Raw genomic sequence first — 16,638 nt, forward strand, 5'->3', positions numbered from 1 at the left:
AGCAAAGGAATTATGGAACGGTTGTTTCAATTCTTGATATCGGTTCTGTAAAAATTTTAAAGAAGTACCACATCCAATTAACAATTACATATTCGGAACCCATAATGAATAAATGCAAGACTTGCTTTTCCAGAAGTTCCTGAAGACTTCATAGGAATAATGCCCAACGCTAGTTGCACACACACCGATTTTGGACGGCCAGTATAAAATCGGCCGATATTTTATTGGTAGCGGGTGCTTGCACACTCGCCGGATTTTTATCGGTCAAACAATCAGTTGCTTTATTGTCGAAATTAGCACGCACTACCAAAACGAAGTTAATGCGTAGTAACTACAATTTCACCGAGCATTCGAGACTGAGATGGTCGGTAAAAAACCGGTGAGTATGCAAGAGTGTATTTAGTCATGTACGCCACTACTTCCCGGTACTGCCGGCGATACAGTGGCAGTGGACGGCTGCTTACCGGTATTTTACTGGCGTCGATCACCGGTCGGTGTGTGTGCCAGGTCCCGTTCCCACATGTGGTTCACTATTGGAATTTGGACGACCCGTACAAAGTCGGCCGTCCAAAATCGGTGTGTGTGCAACTAGCGTAACACTAGTTGCACACACGACAACAAAGCAACTGATTGTTTGACCGATAAAAATCCGGTGAGTGTGCAAGCACCCGCTACCAATAAAATATCGACCGATTTTATACTGGCCGTCCAAAATCGGTGTGTGTGCAACTAGCGTAACGTTTCGGTGTGGGCTGTGAGCAGGATTGTTTCGTAACTTGATAAAATACAGGTTGTTGTTCTTTGTATCACCAATGCATATGAAACGTTTTTTGAGAGAGAAAAAGCGCACCAGTATATATCGCGTAGACGGTCAAGATAGTGAATCGGTCGTTTTCTCGGTGACAAACTTTTCGCGACGGAACTAAACAATGCATGCACAAACAATGCACAAAAAAGGAATTGATAAATCGATTATGATTCAAAGATATTATTGCTGAATGAATTCATAACTTGAGCTGATGTTATTGATTAAAGATAAAATAGAATTTAAGAACTAAGACTAAACATATTTAATAAGCATTACATAATAATGAAAATTAATGAAACACTTGAATTTTGCAACAAGTGATACAACATTTTGTGCTGATGCGATTAAAACAAACCTATTATATTCAATGTTGGATCCACTTGATTTTCAGTCATACTGTATAAATAATATGATCTTAAGTATGCTGTAAACGATTCACGTCAGCTTTATCGTATCCAATTTATCATTTCATGTTGAAAAGGATATCCAAACAATATACTAATTAAAGATACCATCAGCTCTTCAGACACGCAATTTTGTTACCCGAACGATACAATAAATGTTTCTGCTCTATCGATCATGATTCTTCCACGTTGGTATAAACACTTTTTGTGGCTATTCTCTTACTTACTAACAGTTTTCGGGCTATATCTTCCTTTTGAAAGGATTCATTTCTTCTCAACCGAACAGACATACAGAACTCCCAAAAAAGTATATTCAATTATTTTATCAATTCTTATATTAGCTGGATATACATATCTTCAAATTGTTGGTTCTCAAACAACGTACAGGACATCACGAACTTCAAGTATAATTTTATCCGTGTCAGTACATACGTTGCTCACAATGATTTGTGTGATTTCTATTATCGGAAACATGTTTTGGAATAGAGAACGTTGGTCGCATTACATCAAGATACAAAATATTCTAAGGAGTAAATTGCAAGTTGAGAAGTTGTGGAGGAGGATGATATATTTTGTCTCAGAAATTATTATTGGCCACATTATAATCCTTATTGCAGTTTTTCTGGATCAATATAGGTAAGCGAATATATTAATAAAGATATTCTGAATGCAGATATTTGAAAGAAAGATATTCTGAATTCTAAGTACCCTATTCACTTCGAATAAATTTCCTTCAACAAAAGGCAACTTCAAAATATTCATATGGAATAAACAGCTGGTTAATCCTAGAAAGGTTAGGTTAGATATTTTTCAAAATAATGAGGAATCTATAATGATGTGGATACAGAGATCTCGGAGGTATTTTTGTGAGGGTACCTATCTCTGGGGAATATATCAGTAGCGACAAGAAAAACCTTAGTAAGCCTCCAAATACACATTTTCTGGCTCCAAGATAGTTGTCGAAAAGAAAACCGCAAAGTGCTCAACTAGAGCGATAAAGGGTTCCAATAGATTTAGTAGCAGCCCAGTGGAAGAATATTCATAACCCAAAATATAAGTGAGCCATTGAAAGCTCAAAACATTTCGAAAGGTGGCATTAATATTACACATCCGAGGAATTTTCGAGCCCTTTTCAAACTACGAGTGAATATTGACATTCTCTGAGCAAATGTTTAGTTTTGGTAGAAATTTAAGTAGCGACAACTTTTACTCAGGTTGTACCTCAAACTCACTGATATCGACTTATTTTTAACCAATTCCATTTGTTTGGAAATTGAGGCTAGTCTACCTTTTCGCTTGTATTTTTTTGGCACTTTATTGCGGTTAAATTTTTATATAAACTAATTTTCATCAACGGAATTGCTTCTAAGGCACTCTTGGTTGAATTGCTGTCGTCAGCTGGGTACATAAAAAGTACTGTTGTGTGAGGCTTTCTACTTCGAAGTAGTGTTCCAAATTTTGGGAAAGCTTTCAGGAATGTATGACTGTGGTAAACCTTTATTACCTCACTTAACAAACAGGAATTGTGTGCCCTGACATTATATTATGTCTTGTTCTGCCATATTTATTATGCCTGATGACTTTGTTTTCTCAGCGAAGATTTGCATGAACAAATGTTTGGACGTCTAGATGGAAACCCAAAATAAGTGTGCTTTAGTCAGCAAAGCAAATATATTCGATTTTTAGTCTATTACAATAAGAAGTTGATATACAATGCGAAAAGGGTTGGAGACTATATGAATCACAGGTGAATACCCGCTTAAGTGTAAAGGTATCCCAAAGAGTGTCACTTTTATCTTTGAGAAAACTAGAAAGTTATAAGCAGAGTCCCTCAGCAAATTCATTAAACCAACATTCACAAAGTTAACCCACATATCAGATAAGAGATAATGCTTTAGAAATATGAAGCATAACACTATCCGTGTCTCTAAAGACGGGTAACGTATAACAAGTTGTTATTTAGTTTTTTAGAATTATTCTAATTAGCCGTTGCTCCTAAGGCGGGAGCAGGTGTAATGTTTTGCTTTCGAAATTTAACTAGAACAGGAAGCAAGTTATTCATCGAGTGAATTTGCTTTTCTGTGGATATTGTTATCGAACTAGTCGCCTGTTTCAAGGGTTGAAGTGAGGATTTCCTTGAAGTTTGACAAATCATTTTAGCCATCGATCGGAAGACCTACAGCAGTAGAGAAAAGTACTAATAGGGTATTAGGCACTGGAAAATTTAAGACAGTATTTCAATCAGAACTTGAGAATTGCATTTTGATAGCCTCTTTGGAAAGGTAGACAGATTGTTCTTTGCGCATTACAATATTCGGAGAACATAACGAATGTTTGAAATACGAAATTAATAGAAAAACTCAATAAGTTTGTTCTGTTTATAGCACTTTTTATTGTAAAACATTTTTTTTGAAATATCATCAATAATTTTGAAAAATGCACGGATGTTAATATTGTGAATATTAAAATTACTAAATATGGAAATAACGGCACTGAGATGACTGAATTATTAGGATTTGAAGAAACATCCTGACGGCTGGCAGGAATATCAGTTATAAAGTAACCTCTGACCTCTGCATGACCACGACCATACAACAGTATAGCTAAAATCAGAAGTGTCACTCTTGTCAGAATGGTTGATCTCCGTATTTCTCAGTTTCATTTTTTCAGGACTACTGCGCATCTATAATTATCTGCCACGAGTGTATTTGTCAGCGTTCGATATTTCATACACTGCTCAACAAGTGAATAATAGATATAACAAATTTCATGGAAAATTAAATGAGCGTTTTGTAGTAACGTAGACTATGAAACGCTTTATATTTTTTTTCTCAAATTGTTCCACATTTTTACTCGCTCTTTACCTGTTTGGTTCAAATTTTGCAATCGATTTGAAAATAAGTTACCGATGAGTTAAAGGGACTTGCAATCTCAAACATAGCTCAAAACTGGATGAAATCCAATATTTTTGCATATAGATAATATAAAACGTATAAAATCGAATCAAGTTCAGAAAGCCTGAGTCACTAACGAATAACAAGAATTTGTTTGTTTTTCAACCCAGCCTGTCTTCTTGAGATGCAACAACATTGAAACATATGTGTACGCATATAGTTATCCTCAATTGAATGAAGAATAATACTTATTGCTTTTTTACAAGTACCACTGCAAAAGTGTTCTCCTTGAAGAACATTGCACAAATAGATGCCAGATTTACATGCAGGTGGTCACCTGCCTGTATCGAAACATTCTACTAGTTGGTTTTAGCTAAGATGCCCTTGTGACTTGATTTCTGTTCTCAGAGGAACATTCCACAAGGATTTTTTTGATGTTATTCAATACCTGTCATGGCACTAGAATGAGGAGTAGTTGAACTGACAGATGATTGCCATAACATCCTATATAGGGACTAGAAATGGTTAAACATCGGTCGGCAATTACTTTCGTTTCTAAACGATTTCCCAAAAGATATCTAAGGTTGGTGCCAATGTATGTATATAATAATAATCAAAATTTTGATGATAACAATATACCATATCATTAATTATTAAAATACTTCTTAGAAAATTGGGACGGATGTAAAAGAGTTAGGAATCTTCTGTAACTATTGTATTGCACTACGAATGATATATGAACTGTTGTCAGTTTTCTCAATGACAGCTCTCGGTACACTCCTTGCAACATGTATTCCACGTTTGTCGTTCTAAATATTTGCAATCACTTTATCTGTATCGATTTAAGACTGTATACGACACTATATAGGAGAAATTATTTTATTTTTTATAGTATTTAATGCAAGAATATTCGATATATGTTTTTAAATGAATCTTTGATTGCGTTCAAAAAATAACCAATTCACTATAAATAAAAAAAAAACTGTTAAAATCTTCTGATATTCTTAACTACTAGATATTGTTGGAAATGAGAATTGGTACATATTTTGTTTGGTTAATGGCTTCCAGAAAATGTGCTACAAATAAGAACACAACAATTTATTCATTCATTGATCCATTTATATTCATTAAGGCTTGGAAGAAAATATATAATTTGTATCTGCTACAAGTACACCTCTTGAATACCAATGCAATATAAAATATTTCAGAAATTGGAATATTTCTGATGAAGTGGTAATATTAGCCTCAACAAAAATTCTTTTTGAGTCCACAAGTGGAACGTCGTCAGTTTGATAGTACAAAAACGGTAATTACATGAAATATTTCATACATACAAACGTTACCGATTATCGGGGCAATTCACGGCGCATCCAAAAACTATCTGCCACGATTCGATCATGCGCGCTATGATTTATTACCAAAACATGGGGATAGTGGAGTACTGGGTCTTTAGCATTCTACTGTAACCATACCCTCGAATGATCCTCCTCTTAGAGATCCCGAGTTATTTTTCGTTCAGCTTTTTGTGACGTTAGGAGCAACATCAGGCAACTTTTGAACCAATCATCTTGAAACTGGTAGAAGGGAAAGTGACTACAACTGCAAACGTAGCTTTAAAGCAATTTCATGCCATGGTTTCTCAACCCGCGATGGCTGTGGTACCATGTACCATTTTTAGTACTTTAGATGCCCCTATAAGTATATACTAACCTATGAAACTAGAATAGAAGAAGATAGTAGTAGTTAATAGAATATATTTATATTTATTTCAGTCTTATATTTGTTTCAGGAATTTCATCTCTGATGGAACTCCAAAGGATAAATTCATTCAAATCATTACAACTGCCATCAAAGATATATTGTATTACTATATTTTCCTCAACACGATAGTTATCTACAATACAGTTTTGCTTCTAAGAAAGGATTTTATTGTGCTGAAGGATTTTCTCACTTCATCCCTGAATATACAGGAAATTGAACTATTTCCAATTCAAAAACCTGTTGAAAGTGTTACATCTTCAGTACCTATCACAAAAGACGAAACCCTAAAAAAACTGTTGGAGGCATCTAGGATACTGAACATTCTTTTCGAGTGTGTGGAGATTTGCAACGGAATATTCGGAGTGGTTATATTGCTGATGAACTTTTCAACTGTATTAGTGATTTTATCCTGCTTGAACAGATTATTGATCGAAGGGGAGATGAATCATTTGACTGCAGAAATTGTTGCATATAACACAAGTGAATTTTTAATTTTTCTGGTAAGATTAAGTATTAAAATGAAGGAGTAAATTGGACGCGACATATTTTGAAATTTATGTTATTTATTTATTTATGCGAACAGAGTTTATTTGCTTTTTGGTTTTCTGTTAGTTACTTATTTGCTAAAATGGATTAGTAATATTAATTTAGGTTAATTATACATGAGTATAAAACGCAGCTTAAAAACCAGAAACATCTTTGCCAAACTTAATGCCTTGCCGATCAAAGAGGTCGTATCTACATTTTGTGAAAAATCATTTTGAACATATCTGATTAGGTATTCTTATAGCACCCCATCTGGCACCTTCGTACTAAAAATAAACTCTTATGACGATGTTTGTTTGAAATATTTGCATGTAATTCCCATATAGTTTCAACTAGAGATTAGGGATAAACGTTTTTTTAAAACTTCATGCTATATGAGACTTGTCTCATAAGGAGTTGCATAAATAAACCGAACAAATCAAAAAGTCTCCATTGAGTCAATTGTTATACTTTTTCTCTTTCATTGAATGATTTTTTTCTACTCTTTGCATTCTTTGAAAATGCATTTCTCTCTATCTATGGCGTTTGAGTTCCCCTTCACTACTTATATTTATCAACTGATTTCTTATTGGGAAGAGTATAGTTAGGCTTAGAGTAAGCCTGGGATTTACTCGGATAGTCCGTTCATCATTCCGTTAGTCATAATTATTAGATCAGTTTTAGAGAGTTTTTAGTTGCTGGCGTGGCGACGGCCAAGCGCAAGCGACTGTGCGATTATCTTCCCACCGGTTTGGCGTTACGCTATGTCTCTCGCCACACTGAGCTTGGGTACCTTTAGTGTATACAGTTGTGTTTACTTCAGAGTATATAACCTGTGTTTCAATTAATAAATATATTTTTTAATAATTAGAAATAAAATATGTCTGAAATTGATAGTTTGGAAAGTGAAAGTGAGCAGCCTCCTGCAAAGAAAGCAAAATCACACTATGAAGCCATCAGTAAGTTAATCATATTTTAATATTTCATAATTGAAGTGTGCATTTATCTGTGCAACAAGCCCGCTGGTATATTTGGTCAGTCTCAAGGGTCAGTAAATAAAATCTACTCGAAGGCCTTCGAGATGTCTAAAAGGACAAGATGAACTTTACGGTTGTTGTTTAGCTCTTCAATGGTGTTTTCGACCAGTCATGTAACTCTGTGGAGTGGTCTCTCCTGAATCCGAATTCTTCGTTAGGCAGAACATTTCGGTCCTCAACTTCTTCGTTGATCCTTTGCAGAACGACTCTTTCAGCCAGCTTAGCCGCCGACGAAAGCAGACTGATCGGGCGATAGTTCTGTGGGAACAGCGGGTTTTGACCCTGTTTCGGGAGCATGACGACGATCGCATGCTTCTTCCTTCTGGAGAAGTATCTGAGGGGCAACGAACTGTTTATTATATTTAGTAGGTTCTCGACGTAGTTGTCTGGATGCCTCTTCAACAACCTATTGATTATATTAATCGACCCCCGGAGCTTTCTTGGCCTTTGCGGTCCTGATATAACCCTTCATCTCTTCCACAGAAGCCGGGCGGATGCGGTGAACCCGATCTTCCAAAAGCATATCGCGATTGATATCATCGTTGTAGTCGACGTTAAGTTGGAACGGACGTTGCATCGAGTCGGCAAAAGCCAGCGCTTTGTCGGCGGGGGAGTAGCACACTCCGTGCTCTCCGTGAATGGGTGAGGGAGCAGTCTTCTTCACCTTGAGTCTGCAGGTGACTCGTAATAGCTCGTTATCCCCAAGTTCAAAGGATTCCAAAAGCTCCTACTACCTTTCGTTCCGATGATCAATGATGGTCTGTTTGACTTGATTGGCCATCTTGCTTATCCCGTGGGAAAAGGGTTCGCTGATAAAGCCTTCTCAGGCGATTTCTCTCTCGTATCAAGGCTTTGATACGAGGGGGAAACTCATTGTAGCTTTTCAGCGGACACTCCTCCCTAGAGGTGGCCGCTCGGAATACATCATTCACTGAGAGCTCGAAATGCTCAAATGCCGCGTTGAGTTCGTCGAGAGAGTGGGGTGCCTCAGGAGCCTCGCGCATCTCTCTAAGATGGGCTCTGAAGATGTCCCAGTCCGTCGAAGATCTCATGTGATAATCAGGAAAAGGAAGTTCATCACCCAGTACCAGGATAACTGGATTATCATCAGAATCCAATTCCGACAGAACGTAAATTTCGTTGTTCGGAGAAACGTTTCTGAGAAGCGCGATGTCTAGTACGTCAGGCCTAGTCTGTCCTCGATAGTACGAAGACTCATCCGACCCAGCACTAGATATTCATGCCTGTCGACATCCGCATAGAGCGCTTGGCCGTTTCGATTTTTGGCTCTGCTCCATAGTCTGTACTTGGCGTTGAAGTCACCAGCAGCAATTATCGGAATGTTGCTTAACATCAGCAGTTCATTCAGTGATTCTGAGAGTAAAGATTGTTCGGAGGGTTGTAAACCGAGATTAGTCTGTGGCAACCCCTGCTCAGCCAAATTTCGACACCCACGGCCTCAGTTCCGTGTAATTGGGCACTGTCAATGCCAGATCTGTGTACCAGATCTTTGGTAGATATGTTCTCTCTCCCTTTCTATTGAAGTTCTCTTGGTTTTTGTGTATTTCTATGAATTCTAAATACATTCTTGTTGAATAATGATTCGACGTTGCTAGCCTCTCAGTATTTTCGGACAGGGTCTTTCTTGTGTTCCCCGTCGGACAGTTCATGTTCAGCGACTGCAGGCATCTAGGTCTGTCCCAATTGGCAACTCTGCTTGTGCTCGGAAAATCAGCACAGTAGAAATGTTAACTTCAGTTTCTGTACACACGTACAGAAGAGTATTTCGGCCACGCCACTAAAGATACCTGCTGCAGTTGCAGTTGAAACGTTTTGAGATTATAACCAAAGAAGACAACTGCGAAACATTGAAAAGTGTGTAAATTTTTATCTAGCAAGAGAGTAGATTTTATTTACTGTCTCGGAAGCCATTTTCTAATGATGGAATTTAAGGTATCCTAGGCAATTAACGCCCACTTAATTTCAAATCAATATATTATTCAATGAAATGATTGAATTGAAAAAGTGTTTAAGAAAATAGTTTCATTGACAAATAAAGAATACAGAAAACTAACACATTAGTGCTATCAGTCATATAATACCCTGTCATCGACGTCATTGAACATACAGTTTTTAGTAACGCCCATATGTCAATATACGTATTATCTTAATGAACATAAATATTTCGACTTAGAGCCGTACAAAATTTAAAAGTATATTATATTGTCTTTTTTAGATAGCACTATAATTATAATTATATGAACTATTTATTATTATTTATATATGTTATTTATTTATTTGAAAATAGAAAATCCTAATATAAATACAAGTCCAAAAAGGTAGAAATGGTATATAAAAAATATTAAAATAGTATAAAAATTCTTCTAACAATAAAATACGTTCAAATAGTATATATATAAATACAAGAAGCTAAAAAGCTAGAAATAGAAATGTGTTCCTGAGAATATTGTTCCGTAACACAGAACAAATCATCAGGAGTATTCAGAATAGTTAGTTCCATATTACAATTATACTAGGGCATAAAAATAACTATTCGAGTGGTTAGGTAATGAAATATTTAACATATCACAATGTAACACGATGTAACACAATGTATACAGAACACATAAAAGCTCGAACCAATAAAACAATTCGATGATGTGAAACATAAAAATAAAAAAATTCATAGAGTACGTGATGTTATATATATTTTCAACTGAGCCTTGAATGAATATAAAGTAACAGAATCTTTAATGTGGTATGGTAATTGGTTGAAATCATTCAATCCTCTGAAAAACAACGATTTCATAGATTGCTTTGTTTCTGTCCTGGAAATGTGGAATTGATTGGTGGTTCTTGTGTTGTAGTCATGAATTTGATTATTGTACGTAATGAAGGAATCAAAATATTTTGGTAATAAATTTCTGGTTAACAAAAATATCTGGTTAACAAAAATATCTCACTTATAACATGTGTTATAACTATAGAACATCAACATCTAAAGGATTTTCAATAAAAATATAGATAATTATGAAATGCTCATTGGGCGCTATTAAACGTAGATGGCTAATGACGCCCCAGACTAGTGCGTCAATTATCGCCCTGAAATTAAGTACAACATTATAGCTTAAACATGAATGAGATCAGTAATCAACTAATCATTATATCCTAAGGACTATTCTCAGTATCAGAATCAGTCTTACAATCCTTTAGAATTCTGATGCGTTTTATATTTATTCATTATGATACACATACATTTTCGCGTTGTATAAATGCGCCCACTTAAGGATAATAGCGCCCATACAGGCTATTAACGCACAAACCCCACTTAACGGGGCGATATTACCCGAATAGTACCTTCTACCTAGATCTCATATTTTCACACAGTATCTAAAATGAATGCTAATCACAAAATTAGAAATGTAAATTACGACTTCAAACTCGAAATTTCGAGATTCAAAGTCGTAATTTCCAAGAAACAAATAATAAAAATATGTGACCCTTCTGCGCTTCCGTAGAAAATAAACTAAAACTTTCGAATTCGTCGGAGTATTTTTCATAATAACACCGTGCACTATCGGCATCCTTCAGGTGTTGTTCGCAACTGAGTATTTGGTGGCGTGAGCCGCGCCGCGTCCCTATTGGTTTGTTCTATGTGTGTGTAAAGTGTAACATAACTCGTGCAGCATCATCTCCGATTTTTAGCATTCGGGCGTTATTACACATTGGGCGTTAAATGACATACCTACCTTGTATCGAAACATTTATTATTGATTATTACTAGAGTTTTTTCCCAACACCAAATCGTTATTTTTACACCTCGACACGTGTTTCGATCACCAAGTGAGCATCTTCAAGAGGAAGATAAAACAGTTTTATCTTCCTCTTGAAGATGCTCACTTGGTGATCGAAACACGTGTCGAGGTGTAAAAAATAACGATTTGGTGTTGGGAAAAAACTCCAGTAATATTCATTACTACACCAAAGGTTCCAAACAGTATATCACAAGTTTATTATTGATATCTATAATTTAAGATATTTAGTAATATATTGAGTTTACTAGAATATTTTTTTTAAGGACAGAACACAAGCACTACAGAAAAATCCTTAAGATGCTCTAAGAGCGGTGCCTGTGCGAAAGTAGAGATTCACACTGGATTTGAATCGCTGGAGATTGAATCCATTTGGAAAAACGTTCTCAGGAAGTTTAATTCCCATAAACGCAGTTCTCCGAATGAAAGAGTTCCCAAACAGTTAAGTTCGAGATGTACTGAGTTGAACCTCAAAATCACCTCTAGATCGTCATTAAAATATGCAACCTCTTGCTGTCGGTGAAGATGTGCATCCGCAGCCAATATCCTGGAATCCAAATGGAATAACGAGATCAGTGCGCTGTCGTCAGCAAAGCAATATATTGGATTCTTGTTTTTTTTCCAATGAGTCGTTGATATACAACAAAGAGAGGGTTGGGGACAATATGGATCCCTAGGAAACACCAGCGTTGATGGTGAAGGTATTCGAGATATATTCATCAACGGCCACTTGCAGAGAACTTTTTTTCAGGAAGCTGATGCTCAAAAATAATCCTACAAGCCATAGCATCAAAGTTTGGCCAGCAAACCCTCATGCCACACACGGTCAAAGGCCTCAGAAATATCAAGCTCAACGGCCCTTGACTCTTCATGTTTCTCAATTGCGTTATTCCAAATATGGGTGACATACTAAAGAATGTCACCTGTTGATCTTTGTGTGTGAAAGCCATATTGATGATCGCTCAAGATGTTGAAGCCTTCTAAATATTTAAGAATATGATGGTTTACGACTATCTCCATGATCTTTGATATCACTGATAGCAAAGCGACTGGTCTATAGTTATTTGGAAGATTTGTCTTGCTCTTTTTTGGGAATAGGCTGAACGCGAGTAATCTTCCAACAAGAAGGAAAACCCTTTCCTTGCAAGATAGGTTGAATTGTGTGCAAAATACTGGAGCGAGTTCATTTGAGCACTTCTAAAGTAAGATGACGGGAACTTCATTAAAATATTAAATCCACATTAATTTTTTTTCATGTATATATCAATAACATTTTTTTTTATATTTCAGTACCCAGCAATATTATTGATGTTTCACATCTGCCAGGCGTCCCGTGTATTTTGAGCTATTTTGATAAAATGAAAGTTGTTGCCTCCTATCCCTCATCTTTCGAGAATAATTTTGTCGTCTTTCTCTCAAATAATATCTGAAAGATTTCTTTTTAATTGATTCTTTAAATAGGTATATGTATTTTTATTCCCAATCAATGGCGAAGAAAGGTCTTCAACAGAATGGATACCAAAGATAGAACATAAATTAACCAGAAGACGAAAAGAGTCTGGTTATAATGACGCATTTTGACGAACATCCTCAAATATATAATAATACAGTTAATGCCTTTTTGGTACCTGCAATAGATACTTGAATTAACAAAAATGTTATGAGATACCAAAACAATAATAATTTATCTTCTATAACATATCAAAATTACGAACTATTGATCCAAAAACACTACTTGTGGATTGCTCCAAATATCAAATAGTTTGAATTGAAGGGGTTATATTTTTAGGAGTGATTAATTTTTGTGAAAGAAAGTTTTTGGCTTTCTACTACTCCATATTGATACAAAAAAAAGGGATGAGAGAATCTTCCAAAGAAAGGAAGGATGTAATCAATTTGAAAATAAGTAACTCTATACATGGATGTGTAGATCATGCAAAAAAGTAACTTTCAGACAAACTGAAAGAAAGTCCTCCTGAAACAGCTACTTTCACATAAACATTGAATTACACGAAAGAAAAAAATTCTTTCGAAACAAATACTCCTACATGAACACTGAATTATACAGAAGATACTTTTCTCTACTCAGTTTGTATTCCAAACATTCATTGTGGGATAAAACTCAGATATCATTCACATGAGTTCTACTTTGAATTTATGGTAACAAATTGCACTTACATGGAACACTGTCACCCTACCCTCACTGGTATACACCGATGTTTCGCCTTAAGACACTTGATTCAATTCATGAATGAATTGTGTGTATTTTCTATAATGTTATCCAATTTGGTACTGAAGAGGCTTGGGGCAAGTATCTTAAGGCGAAACATCGGTGTATACCAGTGAGGGTGACAGTGTTCCATGTAAGTGCAATTTATTACCATTCATTCAAAGTAGAACTCATGTGAATGATATCTGATTTTTATCCCACAACGAATATTTGGAATACAAACTGAGTAGAGAAAAGTATCTTCTGTATAATTCAGTGTTCATGTAGAAGTATTTGTTTCGAAAGATTTTTTTTCTTTCGTGTAATTCAATGTTTATATGAAAGTAGCTGTTTCAGGAGCGTTTTCTTTCAGTTTGTGTCTGAAAGTTACTTCTTTGCATGATCTAAAATTCCATGTATAGAGTTACTTATTTTCAAATTGATTACATTCTTCCTTTCTTTGGAAGATTCTCTCATCTCTTTTTTTGTATCAAGATGGAGTAGTAGAAAGCCAAAAACTTTCTTTCCCAAAAAATCAAATAGTTCTAGTTCTTCATTAATGGTTTTGAAATAGGGGTTATTATACAATTGGAAATGAATCACTTGGAGAAATATCGACAAGCACTAATTAAGAATTTTTACTCTATATTTCACTACATTATTTATCTTCAAGATATGCTCTGGGACAGGTTTGCGTCAAAACCAATAATGAATTTCATTTCTAAATACTTAATACGAATACCCTTTCAATCGCGAAAACGCGTGTACCTATGTACGAAGTCAATTCGAATGGCATAAAAACTAAATAGTTTTCGAACGTCGGTAGTTTCTTTGTATGGGATGGGCGGCGTTGTATAATCTTTTGTCTAATCATTATTTTCATGTGGGAGGTTTTAAATGTCATTAACTAGTAAATTTATCAGACTCGGTACATTAGTCTTTTATTTAACTGTTTTATTTAGACTATACCTATTATTACAAAATGTAATCGTTTGCCTTTTAACCTAGTTGTTGTGTATCATAAAGGAGGCTCTAATTTAGAGTTTCATGTTGTTCTAGTCAATTTGATATAGTTGTATTTTAAATATGAGTAGTTAATTTTGAATCAATAGAAGCATAGAACTTCATTGCTGGATTTTCTTTTTACAGATAACATTAATTCAAAATAGTCATTCGTGGTAGTTTTCGTATTTCGATGGGTTTTTTCATTCCGATTATAAATTAATCCTTTTGTTCTTAACTACTGTCTTAATTGAATATACAGGATGGCCAAAACATTCATATTACTCAGGACTCTATATTTCATATAATGAAATAAGAGAAAACTGAAATTTTGTACTTTGATTTCGTGTTGAAAGAATTACATATTTCAATAGTCATGACATATACAATAAACATTCTGTTACAATAAATTCCTAATAGCCACTGGTAACATCAGTGAAGTAGTCACCCAGTAAATTTTGATTTTCATAAACTTCTTTTTTAGGTTTTGAACTCCATTGTAACGTCCGCTTGTGGTCTACTGAACCAAGAATCGACTTCAGTTATCAACCACTGTTGTAAACTGCAACATCTAGTACCTCAATCGTCAAAGGAAAGGCAAGAGCTGTTGAATTTGGCTAGACAAGTTAGTGGAAAAGATTCCAAAATATCTGCAGCTGGCTTCTTCAATGTTGACTTTTCGTTGATATTTTTAGTGTTCAACTATGTTGCAACATATATTGTTGTGCTCATCCAGCTCAGTTACATTGATTTTTAGAACTCCGCAAATTTTTTTCATGGATTCTGTTTCAAATTAGTCTTCTACTTTGATACTTTCAACCCAAATAATCAACCTATTATTGTAAGATTCAGTGATAAAAGATCACAATTTTTAATAAATTATGCGCCAATTGGTCACGCTTCTATCAAGTAGAGTAGAAAATTAGTTTGCATTGTATAGGTTTAGCTCATATAACAAATGCAAATTAACAGTAGATGATAATGAAGAATGAATCACCTAGAAAATGGTATAAATTGATCAACTTACAACACCGCCTTGAAATATTTTCTTTATCTCAGTTTGTACCGCGTTTCAGAGATAGCAAACAAAAGACGAATTTGTATGATCAAACGAAAATAAATCATGTCAGTTTTTCATTTCCTAGGTAGCATATTATATTTAGGTAGGTGATTTAGATTTTCTTCTGTTCATTGTAAATTAAGCTTCTATCGTTAATTTTCGCTAACATAACCTAAAAATTTTTTTTCGTCAGTAACACTGTAACAATGAGCCATAATGGAGGAATTTGGCTTAAGGTGAGCTTGAAATCAATGAGAAAAAAGTTCTCAATAATTCCATAAATATGCAGTGAAAAAGATTAAAGTACCAAAAAAATAGGAGATATTCAATTTGAATTGCAGTTAAATGTACATGTACTTGGGTAACATTTGAATTGTTATTGTTTATAGAAAATCATTGGGATATCATTCTCTAGATTGAGAATATATTTGAAAGACTGCAAAAATTCGGTATGACACAATAAATTTTATGGGGATGGGTTGAAGGATTTTTTCTTAAATTATAGGGAATTGGTGTCGATGGCGTGACCTATAGACAAGTACCTACACTGTTTATCTTGGTCATTAATAAGTACATTTATTTTTATGTGTGATTGATGATTTGTTTACTTTATGGTACCTAATCCAGGATATCTTAAATGAAATGAATAAAAACACTTTTGTCTAAATACCACTGGTAAATTTTATTTATACGACCGGTCACTGAAAATTAGAAAAAATGTCTCCACTATTTCAGCCATTTTAAATGATTGAAAAACCTTCAACAAACAGGATTCACTTTAGACAAATTTAAATTACTCGAACCTTACTTATCTAAAATTCAAATGAGTAGTTTTCAACGAAAAAAGTAATTTTGGTATACCTAACATGACCAAATTCAGAAATCATAAGCGAGTGTATATGAAAATATTAATATAAATTAATGTAAAATAATCGAAACAAAATGTCAGAAATTCAAATTAGCTTCAAACAGTCGGAAAAGCTTGTATCATTTCTGCAAAAAAGTAAAAGCACCTTTGAGAATCAACATAATTAAAAAAAAACATTTACTCAACACCAAAAAGGATGGATATGTTCGTAAACAAGTATTTGCACGAACTACCTATACATATTTGTGATGCACTGTT

At 34.8% G+C, this 16,638-nt stretch overlaps 1 protein-coding gene across 1 annotated transcript; it reads left to right on the top strand.

Annotated features, from left to right (window-relative positions):
- Positions 1-1,532: 1,532 nt before the first annotated feature.
- LOC141485489 (uncharacterized) lies at positions 1,533-16,502 on the top strand. Its single transcript, XM_074182301.1, has 3 exons — positions 1,533-1,848; positions 5,896-6,367; positions 14,937-16,502. The coding sequence occupies exons 1-3, from the start codon at positions 1,655-1,657 to the stop codon at positions 15,207-15,209; spliced, it is 939 nt and encodes a 312-aa protein (XP_074038402.1). The 5' UTR covers positions 1,533-1,654; the 3' UTR covers positions 15,210-16,502.
- The last annotated feature ends 136 nt before the right edge of the window (positions 16,503-16,638 follow it).

Source organism: Leptinotarsa decemlineata, unplaced genomic scaffold (assembly GCF_025532065.1).
Source record: "Leptinotarsa decemlineata unplaced genomic scaffold, Ldec_3_MD MMD2_tig00026328_RagTag_RagTag, whole genome shotgun sequence".
In the NCBI taxonomy this organism is placed as follows: domain Eukaryota; kingdom Metazoa; phylum Arthropoda; class Insecta; order Coleoptera; family Chrysomelidae; genus Leptinotarsa; species Leptinotarsa decemlineata.